At 45.0% G+C, this 18232-nt stretch overlaps 1 protein-coding gene across 1 annotated transcript in view; it reads right to left on the bottom strand.

The window, feature by feature from the left end:
• The window catches only part of POLR2B (RNA polymerase II subunit B), a 45246-nt gene that overhangs the window by 5790 nt on the left and 21224 nt on the right, over nt 1-18232 (bottom strand). The window contains exons 14-21 of the mRNA XM_055138912.1: nt 12571-12725; nt 12216-12414; nt 11758-11926; nt 6926-7022; nt 5967-6061; nt 2873-3123; nt 2703-2792; nt 1277-1384 (exon numbers count right to left, since the gene is read on the bottom strand). Of these exons, the coding sequence (XP_054994887.1) occupies nt 1277-1384; nt 2703-2792; nt 2873-3123; nt 5967-6061; nt 6926-7022; nt 11758-11926; nt 12216-12414; nt 12571-12725 (1164 nt within the window). The remainder of the gene's footprint in view (nt 1-1276; nt 1385-2702; nt 2793-2872; nt 3124-5966; nt 6062-6925; nt 7023-11757; nt 11927-12215; nt 12415-12570; nt 12726-18232) is intronic.

Raw genomic sequence — 18232 nt, 5'->3', positions numbered from 1 at the left:
TATCCATAAAAATATGTTCAAAAGCTTTTCTATAGCACTAAAGATTTTTCTTATAATTTTATTTTTTAATTAATCACCATGAGATACAGTTACAAAGTTGTTCGTGAGTATGAGTTTCGGTCATACAATGTTCTAACACCCATCCCTTCACCACAGTAAGTGTTTAAACTTCAAAATCCATGAAAAGAGCCAGACGGCCACACTGTGGGCAGGCCTCTTGCCTTGCCTTGCCCAAGGCCAGCTCAGTTTGCTCCCTGGCATCCTACATGGTCTCCTAAACCCCACCAGGAATGACTCCTCAGTACAGAGCACACAGTCCTAAGCACTGCCAGGCGTGGTACAAAAACAAACATTCCATTCTGGAGAATTCGAGAGGCTGAGGGACAACTTGGCAGTCAGGGGCTCTGCAGGCCCAGCCCCTGGTTTGATCCTTGGGACTGTGTGGCCACCCGTCCAGCAGACTCGAGTCGGTCCCAAGCAAGGCCACTAGAGCCCTGAGAGGTCCCTGCACACAGGACTGGACAGTTTGACATCCACCACATGGCCCAGGCAGGAGAAACTCCCAGGCCCCCCTGTGGCACGGCTAAAGAGGCCGGGGGAGGGGACTGTGTCATGGTCAGCTGCTATACCGCACGGTTCATTTCATTAACACACCTCCCAAAGGACCTAGAGCAAACTCATTTCTCCAAAAACTAGTACTTATAGTAGGACTGGAGCACAGCAGGTAGGGTGTTTGCCTTGCACGTGGCCGACCCGGGTTCGATTCCTCTGTCCCTCTCGGAGAGCCAGCAAGCTACTGAGAGTATCCCATCCGCATGGCAGAGCCTGGCAAGCTCCCCTCGGCATATTCAATATGCCAAAAAAGTAACAAGTCTCACAATGGAGACGTTACTGGTGCCTGCTCGAGAAAATTGATGGGAACAGTAGACGACAGTGCTACAGTACTTACAAACCCTCAAATAGAAAGCTAGGAGAAGGCGCACTAGTGCAGGGAGTAGGAAGTCTGCCTTGCACACACCAACCCAGGTTCAATCCCGAGCACCCCATATAGTCTCCCCCAAACTCCACCGGGAGTGATCCCTGAGTGCAGATCAAGGGGTAAGCTCTGAGAACCATCAGTTGTGGCCCAAAAGTCAAAAACAAAAGAAAGAAAAATAAGTATCATTCTAATTTTCCCCCAAAGCACCCTAGTTTAAATATAAGGGCAATCTCCTACTATCATTTATAAGAAACATAAGTTTGAAATCTCTACTAATTAAAAAAAAAAAATTCTTACCTTTCCTTGAAGACACTCAATCAAGTGACCAATAGTCATACGAGAAGGAATGGCATGAGGATTTATAATGATATCAGGAGTGATTCCCTCACAGGTGAAAGGCATATCCTATAAAGCGGTGTTTAAAAAGAAACTTCAGTCATTGAGCAATGGGAGTAAAACTGACCCCTATCATAAGGACACTTTTCCTTTCCACCCGGTGCCAGGGATCACACCTTTAGCCTGTTATCAGTGAGCCAACATTCCTAGTCACATGACCTTTCCTGTCCTAAATCCAGGTCAAGAGGGTATGTTCATGGACTTACTCAAAACTAAAATGTCCTTTACTGCCTTTCAACTCAACAGCTAAAAAGAAAAGTTTTGTGAAATAAAATCCTCAGGGTTTAAAGCATTTGTCTGGCATGCAGCGGACCCCAGTTGGTCTCCAGCACCATGTAAGATCTGCCAAGCATTGCCAGGAGTGACCTCTGAGCACCACCAGGTGTGGGCTTACCTCTCCCCGACAAAAATAAAAAGCTCAAAAAAACAATGGATTAGCAGAAAAGACATCTGCACTCCTATATTCACTGCAGCACTATTAACAAAAGCCAAAATCTGGAAACAACTCAGTGTCCAAGAACAGATGACTGGATAAAGAAACTATGGTACTGGGGCTGGAGCAATAGCACAGCAGGTGGGGCATTTGCCTTGCATGCAGCCAACCTGGGTTCGATTTCCAACATCCCATATGGTCCCCTGAGCACTGCCAGGAGTATTTCCTGAGTGCAGAGCCAGGAGTAACCCCTGTGCATTGCAGGGTGTGACCCCCCCCAAAAGAAAGTACAGTGAAATGGACATAGTACAATGGGTAAGGCACTTGCAAGCAGCTGACCTGGACTCAATCCCCAGCACTACGCATGGTCCTCCAAGCCAACCTGGAATGATCCCTGAGCACAGAGCCAGGAGGAAGCCCTGAGCACTGCCAGGTATGCCTACCCCCAACCCAGTCCCCACCTCCACACACACACAGACACAAATAAACTATGGAACATCTACACAACAGAATACTACTCAGTAATAAGAAAAGACGAAATCGTGCAAGTGCTACTCCGTGGATGGATCTGGACAGTATCCTGCTGAGCAGTTCAGAGGGACAGACACGGAATGATCTCGTCCATATGTGGGTGGAAAGAAACAAAGCAGGGCTCCAACAAATGCTAACGGGCAACAAAAACTGAGAACTGGTTCCATTAGGAAGCTTCCCACAGGGGAGGGATGGAGGGGGAGGAAGGGACAGGGAGGGGGACACTAGGACAACGGTGGTCGGAAGTGGACACTCTGGGGCCGGTGTGGTACTGGACTATGCTATGCACAAAAACCTATCATTGAGACTGTAAGACAAAGGGCAAAACTGTGGGCTGGGGTAAGAGAAAGAAAAGCTGCCTACCTCTTGTCTATACTGAATGCCGCAAGTACCCTTCTGACCGTGCCGACTAGCGAATTTGTCTCCGATCTGTGGGATCCTAACGGAGCGAACCTGGATTCACAAAAAAACAGGTTAGTTCGGGTGGTCTGGTTTACTTCCGGTAAACAGAGAAAAGACCCAAGGTAACTCACCCGAATTTTACAAAATTTGTATCCTTCCTGGTTGAGCGTTACCATGACCTGGTCCACAATGCCCGTCTCACTCGTCCTGAGGAAAGTGCTACAATCTCTCTTGGTGTAGCGTCTGTTGGTGCTCTCCAGCTCGTCTTCATTTTCAGGCAAGGTGACTGTTTTGCCTATAATGACATCATCTCCGGATACGCGAACTCCAGGCGCTATCAAGCCATCATCGTCCAGCTTGTCGTAAATGGCATGCCTCATCCCTGCAAGGAGACACGGAATTTCCTGAAATCATCCTACCACTTAGAGAAGCATCTCACAGTCAGCTGTGGGGTCCTCCTCCTGCCATGCTCAGGGGACGATGAGGTACCAGGCACTGAACCCAGGGTCTCACACACAAGGGCATGTCTCTACTATTTGAATTAGTTCCCTCGTCCCTGTAAAAAACTATTTTAAAGGTCACGTTAAATCCAAGCGTGACTGAAAACCTAATCGTCAAATCAGTTCCAAATCAGTTTCAAATCCATTAGTACCTCTAATATCACGAACCATATGTCACAATAAAATTAATGTCATTATCCCAAATATCACTAAATGAGTCAGCTGAGAGAGGGACAAATGCCCTACCCACACTGTATGACTACTCTGGCCCAGGTTTTTATTTTTATTTATTTTTCCCAGTTTTCATTTAGACACCGTGGTTTATAATACTGTTAATGCCTGACTGAGCATGGTAAAACAACTCTCTATATGCTGGATTAATGGATTAGTGAGCTGCCATGTTCTGGTGCCGTTACTGCATGAGAAAGAATATCTATAGACTCTAATACACTGATCTTCCCACAGAAATCTGCTATTCTCTTTTTTTTTTTTTCTTTTTGGGTCACACCTGTCAACACACAGGGGTTATTCCTAGCTCTGCACTCAGGAATTACCCCTGGCGGTGCTCAGGAGACAATATGGGATGCTGGGAATCGAACCTGGGTTGGCCGAGTGCAAGGCAAACACCCTACCCGCTGTGCTATTGCTCCAGCCCCTCTGCTATTTCTTTTTGGTTTTTTCTTTTTCTTTTTTTTTTGCAAAAGCCAACCCCAACGATGCTAAGGGGTTACTCCCGGCTCTGCACTCAGAAGATATTCCTGGCTGGAGCGATAGCACAGCAGGTAGGGCTTTTGCCTTGCATGCAGCCAACGCGAGCTCGAGTCCCAGCATCCCATATGGTCCCCTAAGCACCACCAGGAGTAATTCCTGAGTGCATGAGACAAGAGTAATCCCTGTGCATTGCTGGGTGTGACCCAAAAAGAAAAAAAAAAAGTTATTCCTGATGGTGCTTGGAGGGAACAGTATGAGTTGCTGGGAATCAAACCAGGGTTAATATTCCCACCTATACTATCATTCCAGGCCCTGTTGTTTTTTCTGTAGCTTTAATCCACTCGACACTAATTCCCTTTCATAGAGACTCGCCGACAGGAAAGGGAGTCCTAGGAAGACACTTACGAAAACAAAAATTTTACTTCAGGCAATACAACTAGAATTCAAGACTTGCAGTCACCCTATTTCTCTGGGAAATATTACCACTGCATACAGATTTTTTTAACTGTGAAGATAACCAGGGGAGAAAGTTTCCATTTTTTCTAGAACAAACAAAAAAGCACTAGTAACCTCTCATTACTTAGCTGTTAAGCGTACAAGAATAATGTGGTTGTGCTACAGGGATGGGGGGAGAGTTCCCACACATGTACATAAACTGTATAGGACACAGGAGGCACATCTCATGAATCACACAAATATATATGCAATGTATTTTTGTTTACTGGTTTGTTTTGGGCCACACCCAGTGGTATTCAGGGTTTACTTCTGATTCTGTACTGAGGGATCACTCCAATTGAATTGGAGGGACTGTACAAGGTTGGCTGAGCGCCCCACTGTATTATTGCTCTGGGCCATAATGGATTTTTTTTTTTTTTTTTTTGAGGAGGGTTTCTTGGGCAACACCACTGGTGCTCAGGACTTGTTCCTGGTTCTGTACTCAGGGGACCATACGTGGTTCAAAGGTAAGTGTCTTATCCACTGGATCATCACTCCACCCCTTTATACACAATGGACTACTACTCAGCTAAAAGAAAAGATGAAATCCTGCAGCATGGGGCTCAGTGGATGAAACTGGACAAGTATGCCAACTGAAATTAGTCAGAGGCAAAGGACGTATAATGATCTCTTATTCAGGACGGACACACACACAGACACACACACACCCATAGAAAAGAGATTAACAAATGGCCCATGGCAAGAGACCCCGAGAAGAAGCCTACAGAACCGAGTTTACTAATGGGTGCATGGGAGGGTATGAGGGGACAATGCGCCCCTGTGGAGGGTGGGGTGCTAGAATATCGCATGTCTGAGACTGTTATTAACACTATTGCAAATCATAGTATCTAAGTAAAAACTGGAAGGAAGAAATGAAAAATAAAAACTTGGGCTGGAGCAATACTCCAGTGGTTAGGACATTTGCCCTGCAATCGCCAACCCAGGTTCAAGCACCAGCATTCCTTAAGGTCCGGCAGAAGTGATCCTTGAGCACAGAGCCAGGAGTAAGGCCTAAGCACTTCCAGGTGTAGCCCAAAGGCAAGAAAAAAAAATTAAAATAAAAAATAAAAATTGAACTCCTATTACATTAAAAAAATAAAAAAAGAAATACATATTAAATTCCTCCCCTCAGGGCTGGACCAATAGCACAGCGGGTAGGGCGTTTGCCTTGCACACCGCCAACCCAGGTTCGATTCCCAGCCATCCCATATGGTCCCCTGAGCACCGCCAGGGGTGATTCCTGAGTGCAGAGCCAGGAGTAACCCCTGTGCATCGCCAGGTGTGACCCAAAAAGAAAAAAAAGAAAAGAAATAAATACATAAATTCCTGCCCCTCGATATAAAGATTTCCGGCAGCCCACACATTTCCATAAATGAAAGTTCTAAGAATGACGTGACATAGCCCCGGCCATATGGCAAAAAAAAAAAAAAGTGGGGGAGGAATAAAACCCAGCAAAATCCATTAGGAAGGCTGGGGTAAGTTAACTGAATTCTGTAACCTGAGCATCAGCATCACTTACCCTGGCACGTTTCACGTGTAGGCTTCTCGAAAACTTCTTCCTGATCAAATCCCTTCTTAGACTCCTGCTCTTTATATGATCGATAGAAAACAGACCTGAAAAACACAAAGTTCTCAAGGTAACTTCTATTTTCTTTTAACACAGGGCCTAATATAGGATGGGTACTTAGGAGGCAATTTAAACCTCATATCTGGCAGAGTCAGCTACATTAAGAGTCAAAGTTAAGGGCTGGGGGCTAGCATGACAGCACGGCGGGCAGAGCGTTTGCCTTGCACACGGCCGACCTGGGTTCGATTCTCAGCATCCCATATGGTCCCAGTATCCCATATGGTCCCCTGAGTACCGTCAGGACTAATTCCTGAGTGCAATGCCAGGAGTAACCCCTTTGCATGGCTGCCGGGTGTGATGCAAAAAAAAAAAAAAAAAAAAAAGTTAAGGGCTGGAGGGATAGTTTACTGGGTAGGGCATTTGCCTTGCAAGCAGCCGACCAGCTAGTCATAGTCAGCTTCGAGTCCCAGCATCCCATATGGGCCCCTGAGCACTGCCAGGAGTGATTCCTGAGTGCATTTACATTACAATCAGCTTTAAATGTTCTAAATCTAAGTTATTCAAGTGCTATAAACCCACCTTAGGGCCTATTCTCAAACAGAACAAAAAAGGGGGGATGGGGTGAAGGAGCACTGGGTGTGACCCAAAATACAAATCCAAAATTTTTTTTTTTTTTTTGCTTTTTGGGTCACACCCGGCGATGCACAGGGGTTACTCCTGGTTCTACACTCAGGAATTACTCCTGGCGGTGCTCAGGGGACCATATGGGATGCTGGAATTCGAACCCAGGTTGGCCGCGTGCAAGGCAAACGCCCTACCCGCTGGGCTATCGCTCCAGCCCCCCAAAAAATTTTAATTAAAATATCGGTATGTCCAGCATGTCTGTTTTTAAAATGCTATAAGCAGCCAACCTGAAAAAGCCTCTGTCTACAGCTGAGCGGTTCATGATAACAGAATCTTCTTGGTTATACCCAGTATATGATGCAATGGCCACGATTGAGTTGATACCTGCAGTAAGGACAGTAAGAGCACATATTAAAGTGTCAGCTAGAAAACAAAGACAAACCTCCACCCTTCCTTTAAAATCAATCTTATGCAGGAGCCAGAGCAATCCTACAGCAGGTAGGGTGCTTGCCTTGCATGCAGCCAACCTGGGTTCGATCCCAGCATCCCATATGGTCCTCCTGAGCGCTGCCATGGGTTAATTCTTGAGTGCAGTGCCAGGAGTAACCTCTGAGCATTGCTGGGTGTGGCCCCAAAACAAAACAAACAACCCCCAGAACAATACACCATTCTTGTTCTCCTGTATGTGTAGAGCAGGGTACACAGTGCTAACAAGAGGTGCCAGCAGTGAGGGTTGAGGACAAAGCCCCAACCTGGGCAGGGACAGATCTGGAGGGAGGTGTAACACGCATGCAGAGCCTGCCCTCCTCCCTGACCCCGTTCCTCAAGCACCTGGCTGCTCTGTCTGCTTGGAAATCTTCCCCCGGGCTACCCCAGATGCTCGAGACCCAGGAGGCTCAGTGCAGAGTTCGAGAATGGGTTTTCTTTCTGGTTTTTGTTGTTATTTGGGCCACCCAGCAATGCTCAGGGGTTACTCCTGGCTCTGCACTCAGGAATTCCTCTTAGTGAGTGGTGCGCAGGGACAATATCGAACCTGAGTCAGCTGCATGTGCCCTACCCACTATACTATCTCTCCAGTCCTGGGAACGGGTTTTCTAGATTTTAGGACACAAATTATCATTTGAAGGCACACTGAAGTTAACAGACAAGTTTTGTTTGGTCCAAAGAGGGTCTGGCTTGTTTATTTCTTAGCTTGAATTCATTTATGATGATTACTAGAACCTCAGGTGCTAGGGAAATAGCTCAGTAAGCAGGTGCATCTAAAGAATTAGGAAGGCCTATCTCTGATCGTCCAGCATCCTATGGTCCCCACAACACAGCCAGATGAGAAAATTAATTCACACAAAAGCCTGGATATAGGACCTCCCTGTGAAAATCCAATCTGATAACACTGGGTCCGGATATACGCAGCACCCACAGAGCTGAAGCAGGAAAGGGCCACCACGAGCAGAGAGGCAGTCCCTTCTGACTCACCAACTACCCCCACCTGCCTCGCCCCTGGAATGAGTTACAAGCCTTAGAGAACACTCACTGTTCTGTGTTGACTGTAACCTTGACTGCACTTGAAGGGAGAAAGATCAAAGTTACAAGGAAGCATTTGTTCCTGTGAGCGCTTAGATGGTTTGTATTTAAATCTGGTGCAGAGAAAGTTAAAACAGTGCGTGGGAGAAAGAAGATGCTGGAGAAGCCAAGTGCTCTCCTGGGAAGGCAGAAAAGACCCCACAGGAGGTGGCCAGGAAGGGTGTTCAGAGAACAGATCAATGACCAAGGCCCGCCTCCAACGTGAACTGAGGCGCTGGCACGGGACCGCTTTCCTCTAAGACTGTTTAAGAACATGGAAGCTAGTTACCATCCTTTCATTTTGCAGTGTGCAGTATCCACCCACGAATTTGGGCTTCTCGGTCTCGCAGAGGCCAAGCAGCAGAATTCGGGGAGCGTGAAGGGGCAGCATCCTGAATGCAGGCGTGCCCGAAGAGGCAAGAGTCCGCAGACTGGGGATCGGGGAGCTCTGATCTGAGGGGCTGTGACAGAACCCTATTCTAAGAGAGCAGACCACCGCCGGACAGGCAGGATTTGGGGGGTCTTGCCCAGTAATGCCTCAGTCCTGGCTCTGTTTTCAAGGGTCACTCCTAAAGGCCTCGGGGACCATATGTAGGGGACCGAACCCAGGTCAGGCATGGGCAGGGCAAGTGCCCTACCGCTGTCCAGTCTCTCCAGCCTCCTATGTGGATTACATGCATATGCCAAACACATGACTTGTCCACTCTTTCCTACTTTGGTAGGACATTGCCCACTCCACGAGAGGCGCCGACCGGTTCTCACCACTTTCCAGCCTCTCATCACCGTGCCAGACCGAGGCAACCTTCTCTGCCCCACATCAAGACCTGCTAGATCAGCTGACTTCAGCCCAAAATAGCAAACGGTTACACTTTTTTTTTTAACTTTATTGACTTTTTTACTTGAAAGGTCAAAATCAAGAAGAAAGCAGTCAAGAGGGAAGAACTGCCCAAGAAAGATGGACAGAAAGGTCTGTCAGTTAAAAACGAAAAATAGAGGTCCTGGTTTAAACTCCAGATTCCGGTGTGATGTTGTTTTTGTTTTTTTAAAGATGTGTAACTTTGGGCAAATAACCTTTTTAGACGCCACCTCCACATCTGTAAACTGTAGCTCAAACACCTCCACAACTAATCAGCTAACATGTATTCCTCCCTTACTACCCCTGCCAGCTAACATGTATTCCTCCCTTACTACCCCTGCCAGCTAACATGTATTCCTCCCTTACTACCCCTGCCAGCTAACATGCATTCCTCCCTTACTATCCCTGCAAGGCACCAAATCAGGTTTTTTTGTTTCTTTTGGTTTCTTTTTTTTAATTTAACCATTTTAAAATGCACTTTAAAATTATTTTTGTACTTACTTTCATATGTACCATTTTACTCATTTTGCTACTATAAAAACATCACAAAATTTTTGTGGTACTTAGGAGATAACATATAAAATGTCTTGGTTTTTCACTTCTCACACAAATTAAATGTTCAACAAGTATTACTGAGCTTGCTAAAAAGATATTGAGCCAAGACAATCAGAGGGTGGGGGTCCAGGGAACTGCAGAGGGATACTGGTAATCTGGTGTGTGGGGGGGAGGGGAATATTAAGTTATTTTTAAAAAGGTATGAAACTGTGCCCCTAAAACAAACATCTTACAAAACATTTCAATAAAAACAACAGTAACAACTGGAAGGCATGCAGGCCCTCCCAGTCTTGCCTTTATCACTTCATATTAGTCCCAAAGATCGCAGTATTTTACTTCAAATATGTCTTCACCTCTATTTCTTTCCTTCTATAGCCATCAAAAAAAAAAAAGTACTATCTAATTTGAAGAAAATACTCACAGCCCAAAGAAATGAACATAGAGTAAAAACCTACCAGAGTTTGTTTCTCTATGCAAGAGTAACCCCTTGTGGAGGATTTTGAAAATAATCCTGTGAGAATTTATCATCAAAATGATAGATTCCATCTGATAGTTAACAGAAAAACCACTACTTAGGGGCCAGACCAATAGTTCAGTGGGTAGGGCATTGCAAGTCACTGACCCTGATTTGATACCCAGCATCCCAGTCGGTCTCCGAAGCACCACCAAGAGTAATTCCTAAGAGCAGAACCAGGTGTGAGGTGACCCAAAACACATTTTTAAAAAAGCAAAACACAAAACTAATCTAATAATTTCCCTGCTAATACGTATCTGACCATAATCTACTTCGTATTCAACTACCAGATCTCACTGTCACTGTCATCCCGTTGCTCATCGATTTGTTTGAGCGGGCACCAGTAACGTCTCTCATTGAGAGACTTATTGTTACTGTTTTTGGCATATCCAATAGGCACAAGTAGCTTGTCAGGCTCTGCCGCACGGGCTCGATACTCTCGGTAGCTTGCCGGGCTCTCCGAGAGCAACTACCAGAATACTCTTAAAATATATTTCTAAATAGTCCTACTTCCTTGCTCGAAGATTGAATGAGTCCTCATTCTCAAATAAAATTCAACATGCTCTCTCCACATTATGAGACCTGGCTTCATTCCCATACACTTACATTTCAATCTTACGAAGCTGGTATGACTGCTGAATATATGACTATATATATGACTGCTAGTATGACTTCCTATATAACTAGACGCTTGCTCAAACCATCTCTCAAATTCAAACCATGAACTCCAAATCACCAACTTAATTCCAGTCCAAAATGCTACCTGGGTGGCTATGTCTCTGCAACTGTAGTACTGTAGTACCAATGACAAATTAATTAAAAAGAAAAACTGTCACTAGTGCCAAAGAGATAGCAAGGCAAGGGCACTTGCCTTGCATTTGGCTGACCTGGATTCAGTCCCTGGTACCGCATATCGTCCCCTGAGCATCTCCAGGAGTGATTTCTGAGTGCAGAGCCAGGAGTAAGCCCTGAATATCTCCCAGGTGTGCCCCCCCAACCCCCAGAAAAAAAAAAAAAGGAAAACCTGTGACCAAAAAACAAAAACCAAAAAAGTTACCTCCTCCTTCCTCCTCTGTGAAACTGACTCTAGACCTTCAGTATCTATGATCATTTCCTTCCATCTCTGCTCCTGACTCTATACCTCCCTCTAACACTTTCCACATACCTAGACCTAATTATGCTTTATCTTTTTATGTTTGTTTTTTTTTTGGCGGGGTGGAGCGGCAGGAGGTTGGGCCAAACCCAACTGTGCACAGGGCTTACTCCTGGCTCTTATGCCCAGGGATCACTCCTGGTGAAGCTGAGGGGACCAGGTGGGGTGCCGGGGATGGCGCACGCATTAGTTGTGTGCAGAATGTTTGCCTTACCCACTGTGCTAACTCTCTAGCCCCTTAATTATATTTCCTACCACATTAAAATCCCATGAGAACAGAGACTATATCATAGGTATCTTACTAAGATACCTTTCCAGACACATAAAAAAGTTGTTTCCTGAACAATTTTGTGACTATGTATCTCATGGTGATTCATTAAAAAAAAAATGCTTTTTAAGTAAAAATAACACCCCACCCTCCAAAAATTGAGTATCTAAGCATGCAGGACCTTTAAGCACTTAGAATTAAAATTGAACATACCTGCTGGCAACTCTCTGAATCGCAGATATTCCATAGACCGGGTTGTCACGAGAGGTTTTTGAGGATAATAAAGAACATGGGCCAATGTATCCATACGAACATGGAAATTGGTGATATAAACTCCCATGGCCTGCTTACCCATAGCAGACTGGTAAGTGTTTCTAGGGGACTTAAGGCAGAAATGAAAAGAAGAGTCAACGAATGAATCAAATAGTCAATGAATGAATCAAATAGTTATGGAGTAAAACTGGAAACATAAGTGACAACCATTTGCAAGAGTCAATTAAGGCTCTTATCTATGAAGCACGAAAATCAAGCATTTCAAACACTGCTTCTGTGGGAGTTCAGAGCCTTTTAACTAGAAGCCATTCTTTAAGAAGAGCTGACAGAATAACCTCTCATTTTTATTCGACTTCTCTAAATTCATCACAAACCAGAAGCTCAAAGTTGCTACCAACCTGGTTATGATCAGGAAAGGGAATGATAGACGCGCAGACACCAAGAATCATGGATGGGTGAATCTCACAGTGGGTGTAAGTGGAACAATAAGCGACTTCCTTCTCTTGTAAGTCATCTGGAGTCATCGCGAGCATCACTGTTTCTTCTTCGAGAGTATCAATATATTCTACTACCCCACTGGCCACAAGGTCCTGCCAACTACAAAGGATGAATATGTGGACTTCCAAGCGTGGGATGCAAGTTTGACTCCCGGCACCACCCAGATGGCCAAGAGCAATCGCACCAGCTCTCTGGCTGAGAATCCAGGGCCACAAAAAGGGTGCAATCTGCAGCATGCTGCAAGTTCTTTCTTACCTGTAGTTGTTATATTCTCTCTCCTTCAACTGGTCAATATGTCTCTTCTTCAAAAGTAGCTTTTGTTTTTCCACAATCAGAAGTGGTCGACAAATTCGGCCAGCATCTGTATAGATTCGGATTTCCCTCTCTCGAATATCTCTGATCATAGAAACCTAATATACAGAGGGGTCGGAGAGATAGGACAGCACATAAGGCACTTGCCTTAGATGCAATCAACCCAGGTTAGATCCCCAGCATCCCCTATGGTCCCCCAGGCACCGCCAGGAATGATCCCTGAGTGAAGAGCTAGGAGTAAGCCCTGAGCACCACAGGGTATAGTTCCCGCATTTAAAAAAAAAAAAAAAGGGAAAAGAAAAAGAAACCTAATGTACATAAAGAACAGTTGCATAAGCTTCATAAGCTTCTATTTTCCCCATTTCATTATGATATAATTAAAACATAATAAAACTCAGAAAATTCTGCAACAACAAATTAAATGGACAAATCTTAAGTTTACCATTGTTCTACACACGAAAAACTTAACAATGCTTTACATTTTTTGTTTGCATTTTTCTTTCATTTTCTTTCTTTTGTTTTTATACTTTAACTTTTTTTTAAGGAAACACTAATCTTGGTAACTACATTGCTGAATGACAGGTATTACAAATATAAAGTAATGTAATGTATTTTTATTTTTCCTTAGTCTGTTTGGTAATTATGTACACATCACTGTCATTTTCTGTAGCCAGTCAGCATCACTTAGCCTTGATCACACTTTCCCAGTTAGTAAGCCTGACTTCTCATACTCACCAGTCACCTATCAATCAAATGGCTAGCAGTCCAGCTGTCCAATGCAGTCGTAGCTACTTGTCACATATCACTATGAAGAACTTGAAATGTGGCCATTCGAAACTGAGACAGGCTAGTAAGTATAACTTACACACTGGATTTCAAAGACAATATCATTTTTTAAAAGTTTTAATAATTTTTATATTAGAGGCCACACACAGACACACACACACTGGGTTGAGTACTAGTGCCCTCCAGCACTGTCAGGCCTGAGCAACACCACATCACTGGGGCTAACTGGCCAAGTACTAATGGGAATGTCTGTCACCCAGATCCCACAAAAACTACTCTGAAGACCCTCTAAATATGTTAAAAAATAATATTCTTGTATTATGCTTAATTCAAAATTAATAGGCAGTATCAAATGATGAAAAATACTTGGTCTCTGACTACAAAATAATGTTACTAAGAGAGAGATGGGAGAAGAGGAAGAGGTAGACAGGAAGTGATGTAAGAACAGTAGTAGTCAGAATACCTTGGTGGTGGTGAAGGTGCCCTAACTTTATATACCAAAACTATAAATATGGGGCTGGAGCAATAGTGCAGCACTTGGCCTTGTACATGGCAGACCCAAGTCTGACCCCTGGGTCCCCCAAGCACCGCCAGACGTAATCCCTGAATGCAAAACCAGGAGTTAAATCCTGAGCACAATGCCGGGTGTGGCTTACCCCCCACAAAAAAAGACTGAGCTTATATAGGAAAGAAAATTATTTGGGTTATTCAGTATTACTGAGAGTCTCTTGCCCGCACGCCTGGCTGTCTTCCCCAGGAACCCTCGGAGGGGATGGGCTCCAGCTTCCCTCCCCGCCCCGAGCAGAGCTCCCAGCAGCGGAAGATCACCGGAACCTAGCTACAGCCATGCTCGAGGCCCCTCTCCACATGTTCGGACAGGCCTCAGGCATGAAGGTACCGGCAGAGGAACCCAGGTGTGTGTAATCCCATCAATGACCAACATCCAGAGACTTAAAAGGTTATATATTATAACCACCTACTTCTCCCTCTGGGAGAACTTGCAAGCTACTAAGAGTTTCCTGCCCACATGGGACAGCCTTGCAAGCTTCCCATGGTGTATTCATATGCCAAAGCCAGTAACAAGCTGGATCTCATTCCCCTGACCCTGAAAGAGCCTCCAAGGTGGCATCGTTGGGAAGGCCGAGTAGAAAGAGGCTTCTAAAATCTCAGGGATAGGACGAATGGAGACGTTACTGAGACCACTCGAGCAATTCGACGATCAATGGGATTTCGTGATATTTCATGATATCGTGATATACAGTATTAGAGAAAAAAGGAAAAACATAAGGTTTGAAGAAATTAAATTCTCTAAAACCAAAGCATCAAGTGCCAAAAAACAGAAAAATTCCACATTCTTGCCCACTCCCTTTCTTAAGAAAACAATCTGGGGTCAAAGAAAGAGAGAGTTCAACAGGCTAAGCACATGCTTTGCACACACCCACTACTAAGCTGGGTGTAGCCCCACCACCGCCATCACAAAAAAAAAAAAATCTGAAGTGAAATATTACATCTGTGCACACAAAGTCCATGAGTGGCATTCTCATGCCCTGTGAAAGATTGCTTTCAAAGGCACTACAGCTTGAACCCGTGGACAATGACATTCTCAACAGAACAGGAATTGGGGGCCGGAGATTACAGTGGGTAGGGGGCTTGCCTTGCACATAGAAGACCTGGGTTCTATCTGCAGCATCCCATGTGGTCCCCCAAGCACCGCTAGAAGTGATTCCTGAGTGCACAAATAGGAGTAACACCTGCGCATCACCAGGTGTGGCCCAGAAAACAAATCAAAACTAATAAAAAAAATTTTAATTAACAGTCTTGAGCAGATATATGTTAAAGTGAACTGTGTCTCCCCAAAGCCCAAATACTACTGTGAGTGCAAAAGAGGCATTCTTGGGGCTGCACCGATAGTACAGCAGGGAGGGCGTTTGCCTTGCACGTGGCCAACACGGGTTCGATTCCCAGCATCCCATATGGTCCCCCGAGCACCGCAAGGATAATTCCTGAGTGCATGAACCAGGAGTAACCCCTGAGCATCACCGGGTGTGACCCAAAAAGAAAAAAAAAAAAGAGCCATTCTTTATTGGTCTAAAGGGGATTACTGAGAGAAAAAAATCAATATGTCCAACAGAATAACACTTAAAAATGGGTTCTGTGGGGGCTGGAGAGATGGTACAGTGGAGAGATGGTACAATACAAGCACCCTTATTTGTTTCTTTTGGTTTTTTGGGGGGGGTTTGTTTGTTTGTTTGTGTTTTTTTTTTTTTTTTTTTTGCTTTTTGGGTCACACCCGGTGATGCACAGGGGTTACTCTTGGCTCTGCACTCAGGAATTACTCCTGGCAGTGCTCAGGGGACCATATGGGATGCTGGGAATCGAGCCAGGGTCGGCTTCGTGCAAGGCAAACGCCCTACCCGCTGTGCTATCGCTCCAGCCAAGCACCCTTATTTGTATTGCCGGTGCAATCAATCCCTAGCACCCTGCATGGATTCCCCCAAGCCCTGTCAGGAATGATCTCTCAATGTAGAGCAGGAAAAAGAACTGAACACAGCCAAGTGTGGCCCCCAAAACAAATAAAAAAGGCATTTGCACATTGCTAACCTAAGTTCAATAACTGGCACTAAATATGGTCCCCTGAACACCCACCACTAAGGGGTGATCCCTAAGCACAGAGTTAGAGGCCTGAGCACTGCCAGGTGTGACACAAAAACAAAAGAAATCCCAAGAAAAGGATAATGTGAAGACCTCTAATTACCAGAAAATATTAAAGAGGATCGGAGAGACAGTACAATGGGTAGGGTACTGTCTTGCACACGGCCAACCACAGTTTGATCCCTGGCACTGCATATCATCGTGAGCACCACCAGGATGATCCCTGAGCACAGAACCAGGAGTAAGTCCTAAGCACAGACAGGTGTGACCCAAAACAAAGAAATAAAGAAACCTCCTTCTGAAAAACAGATTCCCAACATCACTCTCCAGTAGAAAATTAAAGTGCCTAATCCAATGTTTGTCATTTACTCAATGTTGTATGTCAGCCAACAGTGCTTAAATGGCCTGCTTTTTAAAGTCAAAAATACAAAGATATAAGAATAAGATATGCTCTTGAGCCAACAGTTGTACAATAGGTAAGGCACTTGTCTTGCATATGGCCAATCCAGGTTCAATCCCCAGAACCCCATATGATCCCCTGAGCCCTGCCTGGAGTTATGGCTGAGCACAACTGGGTGTGGCCCAAAAATTAAAAAAAAAAAAAAAAGACAAAGACAAAGACATGATTGTTTCTGGGGAGTTAACAGTGTAGTGACTCAAACAGGCAACTGAATCAAGTTACCACAAGTATCCAATTCAAAATATCTAAGTAAAATATGCTACATACAGACATGATCTAAAACAGGCCAGCATTCAATGTACAAATTAAACATGCTCTGAGCTTCCATTAGCCCTTTTTTTTTAAAAAACACCTGGTGATGCTCAGGCATTACTCCTGGCTCTGCACTCAGCAATTATTCCTGGCGGTGTTCAGGGAACCATTTGAGGCGCCAGGGATCGAACACGGGGCACCTGTGTGCAAGAGGCTTACCTGCTGTACCATCACTCTAGCTCCCCATGTGCTTTTTTATAACTGAAATTCTATTGACTATTATCAATGTTGCTTTACACTCCAGCAGCAGTTGAATATATACCTGCGAATATATGATAAAGTCTCCAGTATTTACTACCTGGCCCTTTACAGGAAATGTATGCCTGCACAGTATCTTAACCAACAGGCCTCTGGGACGGCTGGGTGGCAAACAGCGCCTGCCGTGCAAACATGGGGCAGTGAGGTGGATGCTGAATGTTGCTCACAGGCACCAACCACAGCCTGGCAGCACTGCTGTCTCTGTGGCCGCTTCATGCCACACTGCAGCCAAGGTAAGTCTGAGCACTGGAACCAAAGGTGAGCACCGCATGTGATGGCATCCCTCCCCGGCCCTCACCCCTGCCCTCATGAGTACCACAGAAGAGCAACCAGGAAACCACAACCAAATGGGCAAGTGCCACAATCAAGGGTGTGTGCAACCCACAGGCTCAGCTGAGGGGGGGAAAAAAAGGGATAAAGTAAAGGCCTATGGTCAAAATATTTAAAATAAAAAATAAAACTGGAAGGCCGGAGCAATAGCACAGCGGGTAGGGCGTTTGCCTTGCATTTGGCCGACCCAGGTTCGATCCCCAGCATCCCATATGGTCCCCCAAGCACCGCCAGGAGTAATTCCTGAGTGCAGAGCCAGGAATAACCCCTGAGCATCGCTGGGCGTGACCCAAAAAGCAAAATAATAATAATAATAATAAAATAAAACTGGAAGGCTGACTAAACAACCTTTTACAAAGTGAGATTTACCTGGGGAAATAAAAAGGCTCTAGTAAGCAACTTTCTTCCTACTGCTTGTTTTGGGAGAAGCATCAGCTATTTCAGGTTGAGAATGGACTGTGGAAAGGTAAGCCCGAGGTGTAATATATGTAAAGTATGTAAAGTGCTGGAGAGAGTATAGCAGGTAGGACACGCCCTGGTTCAGCAGAGTTCAACCCCTGCACCCCGTAAGATCTCCCGAGCTCTTCCAGGAGTGATCCCTGAGAGCACAGCCAGGAGTAAGTCTCGCCCATGCGGCTCCAAAACAAAAAAAGAAATTTTTAATTTACCCTAAACTTACACAATGAAAGCTAAAGGCTCTTTACAAGAAAATATGACACGAACAAAATCTTAATTATAAAGGGGGGTGTGGGGGGAACCAATTTTAGTCTTAGGCTTTCCCTGTCAGCCAACAGTTGTCTGCTCCTG

The sequence above is a fragment of the Sorex araneus genome, chromosome 5 (assembly GCF_027595985.1).
Source record: "Sorex araneus isolate mSorAra2 chromosome 5, mSorAra2.pri, whole genome shotgun sequence".
Taxonomy (NCBI): Eukaryota; Metazoa; Chordata; class Mammalia; order Eulipotyphla; family Soricidae; genus Sorex; species Sorex araneus.
Note: the sequence above shows the minus strand (reverse complement) of the source record. Positions and strands in the feature narration are given on the sequence as shown.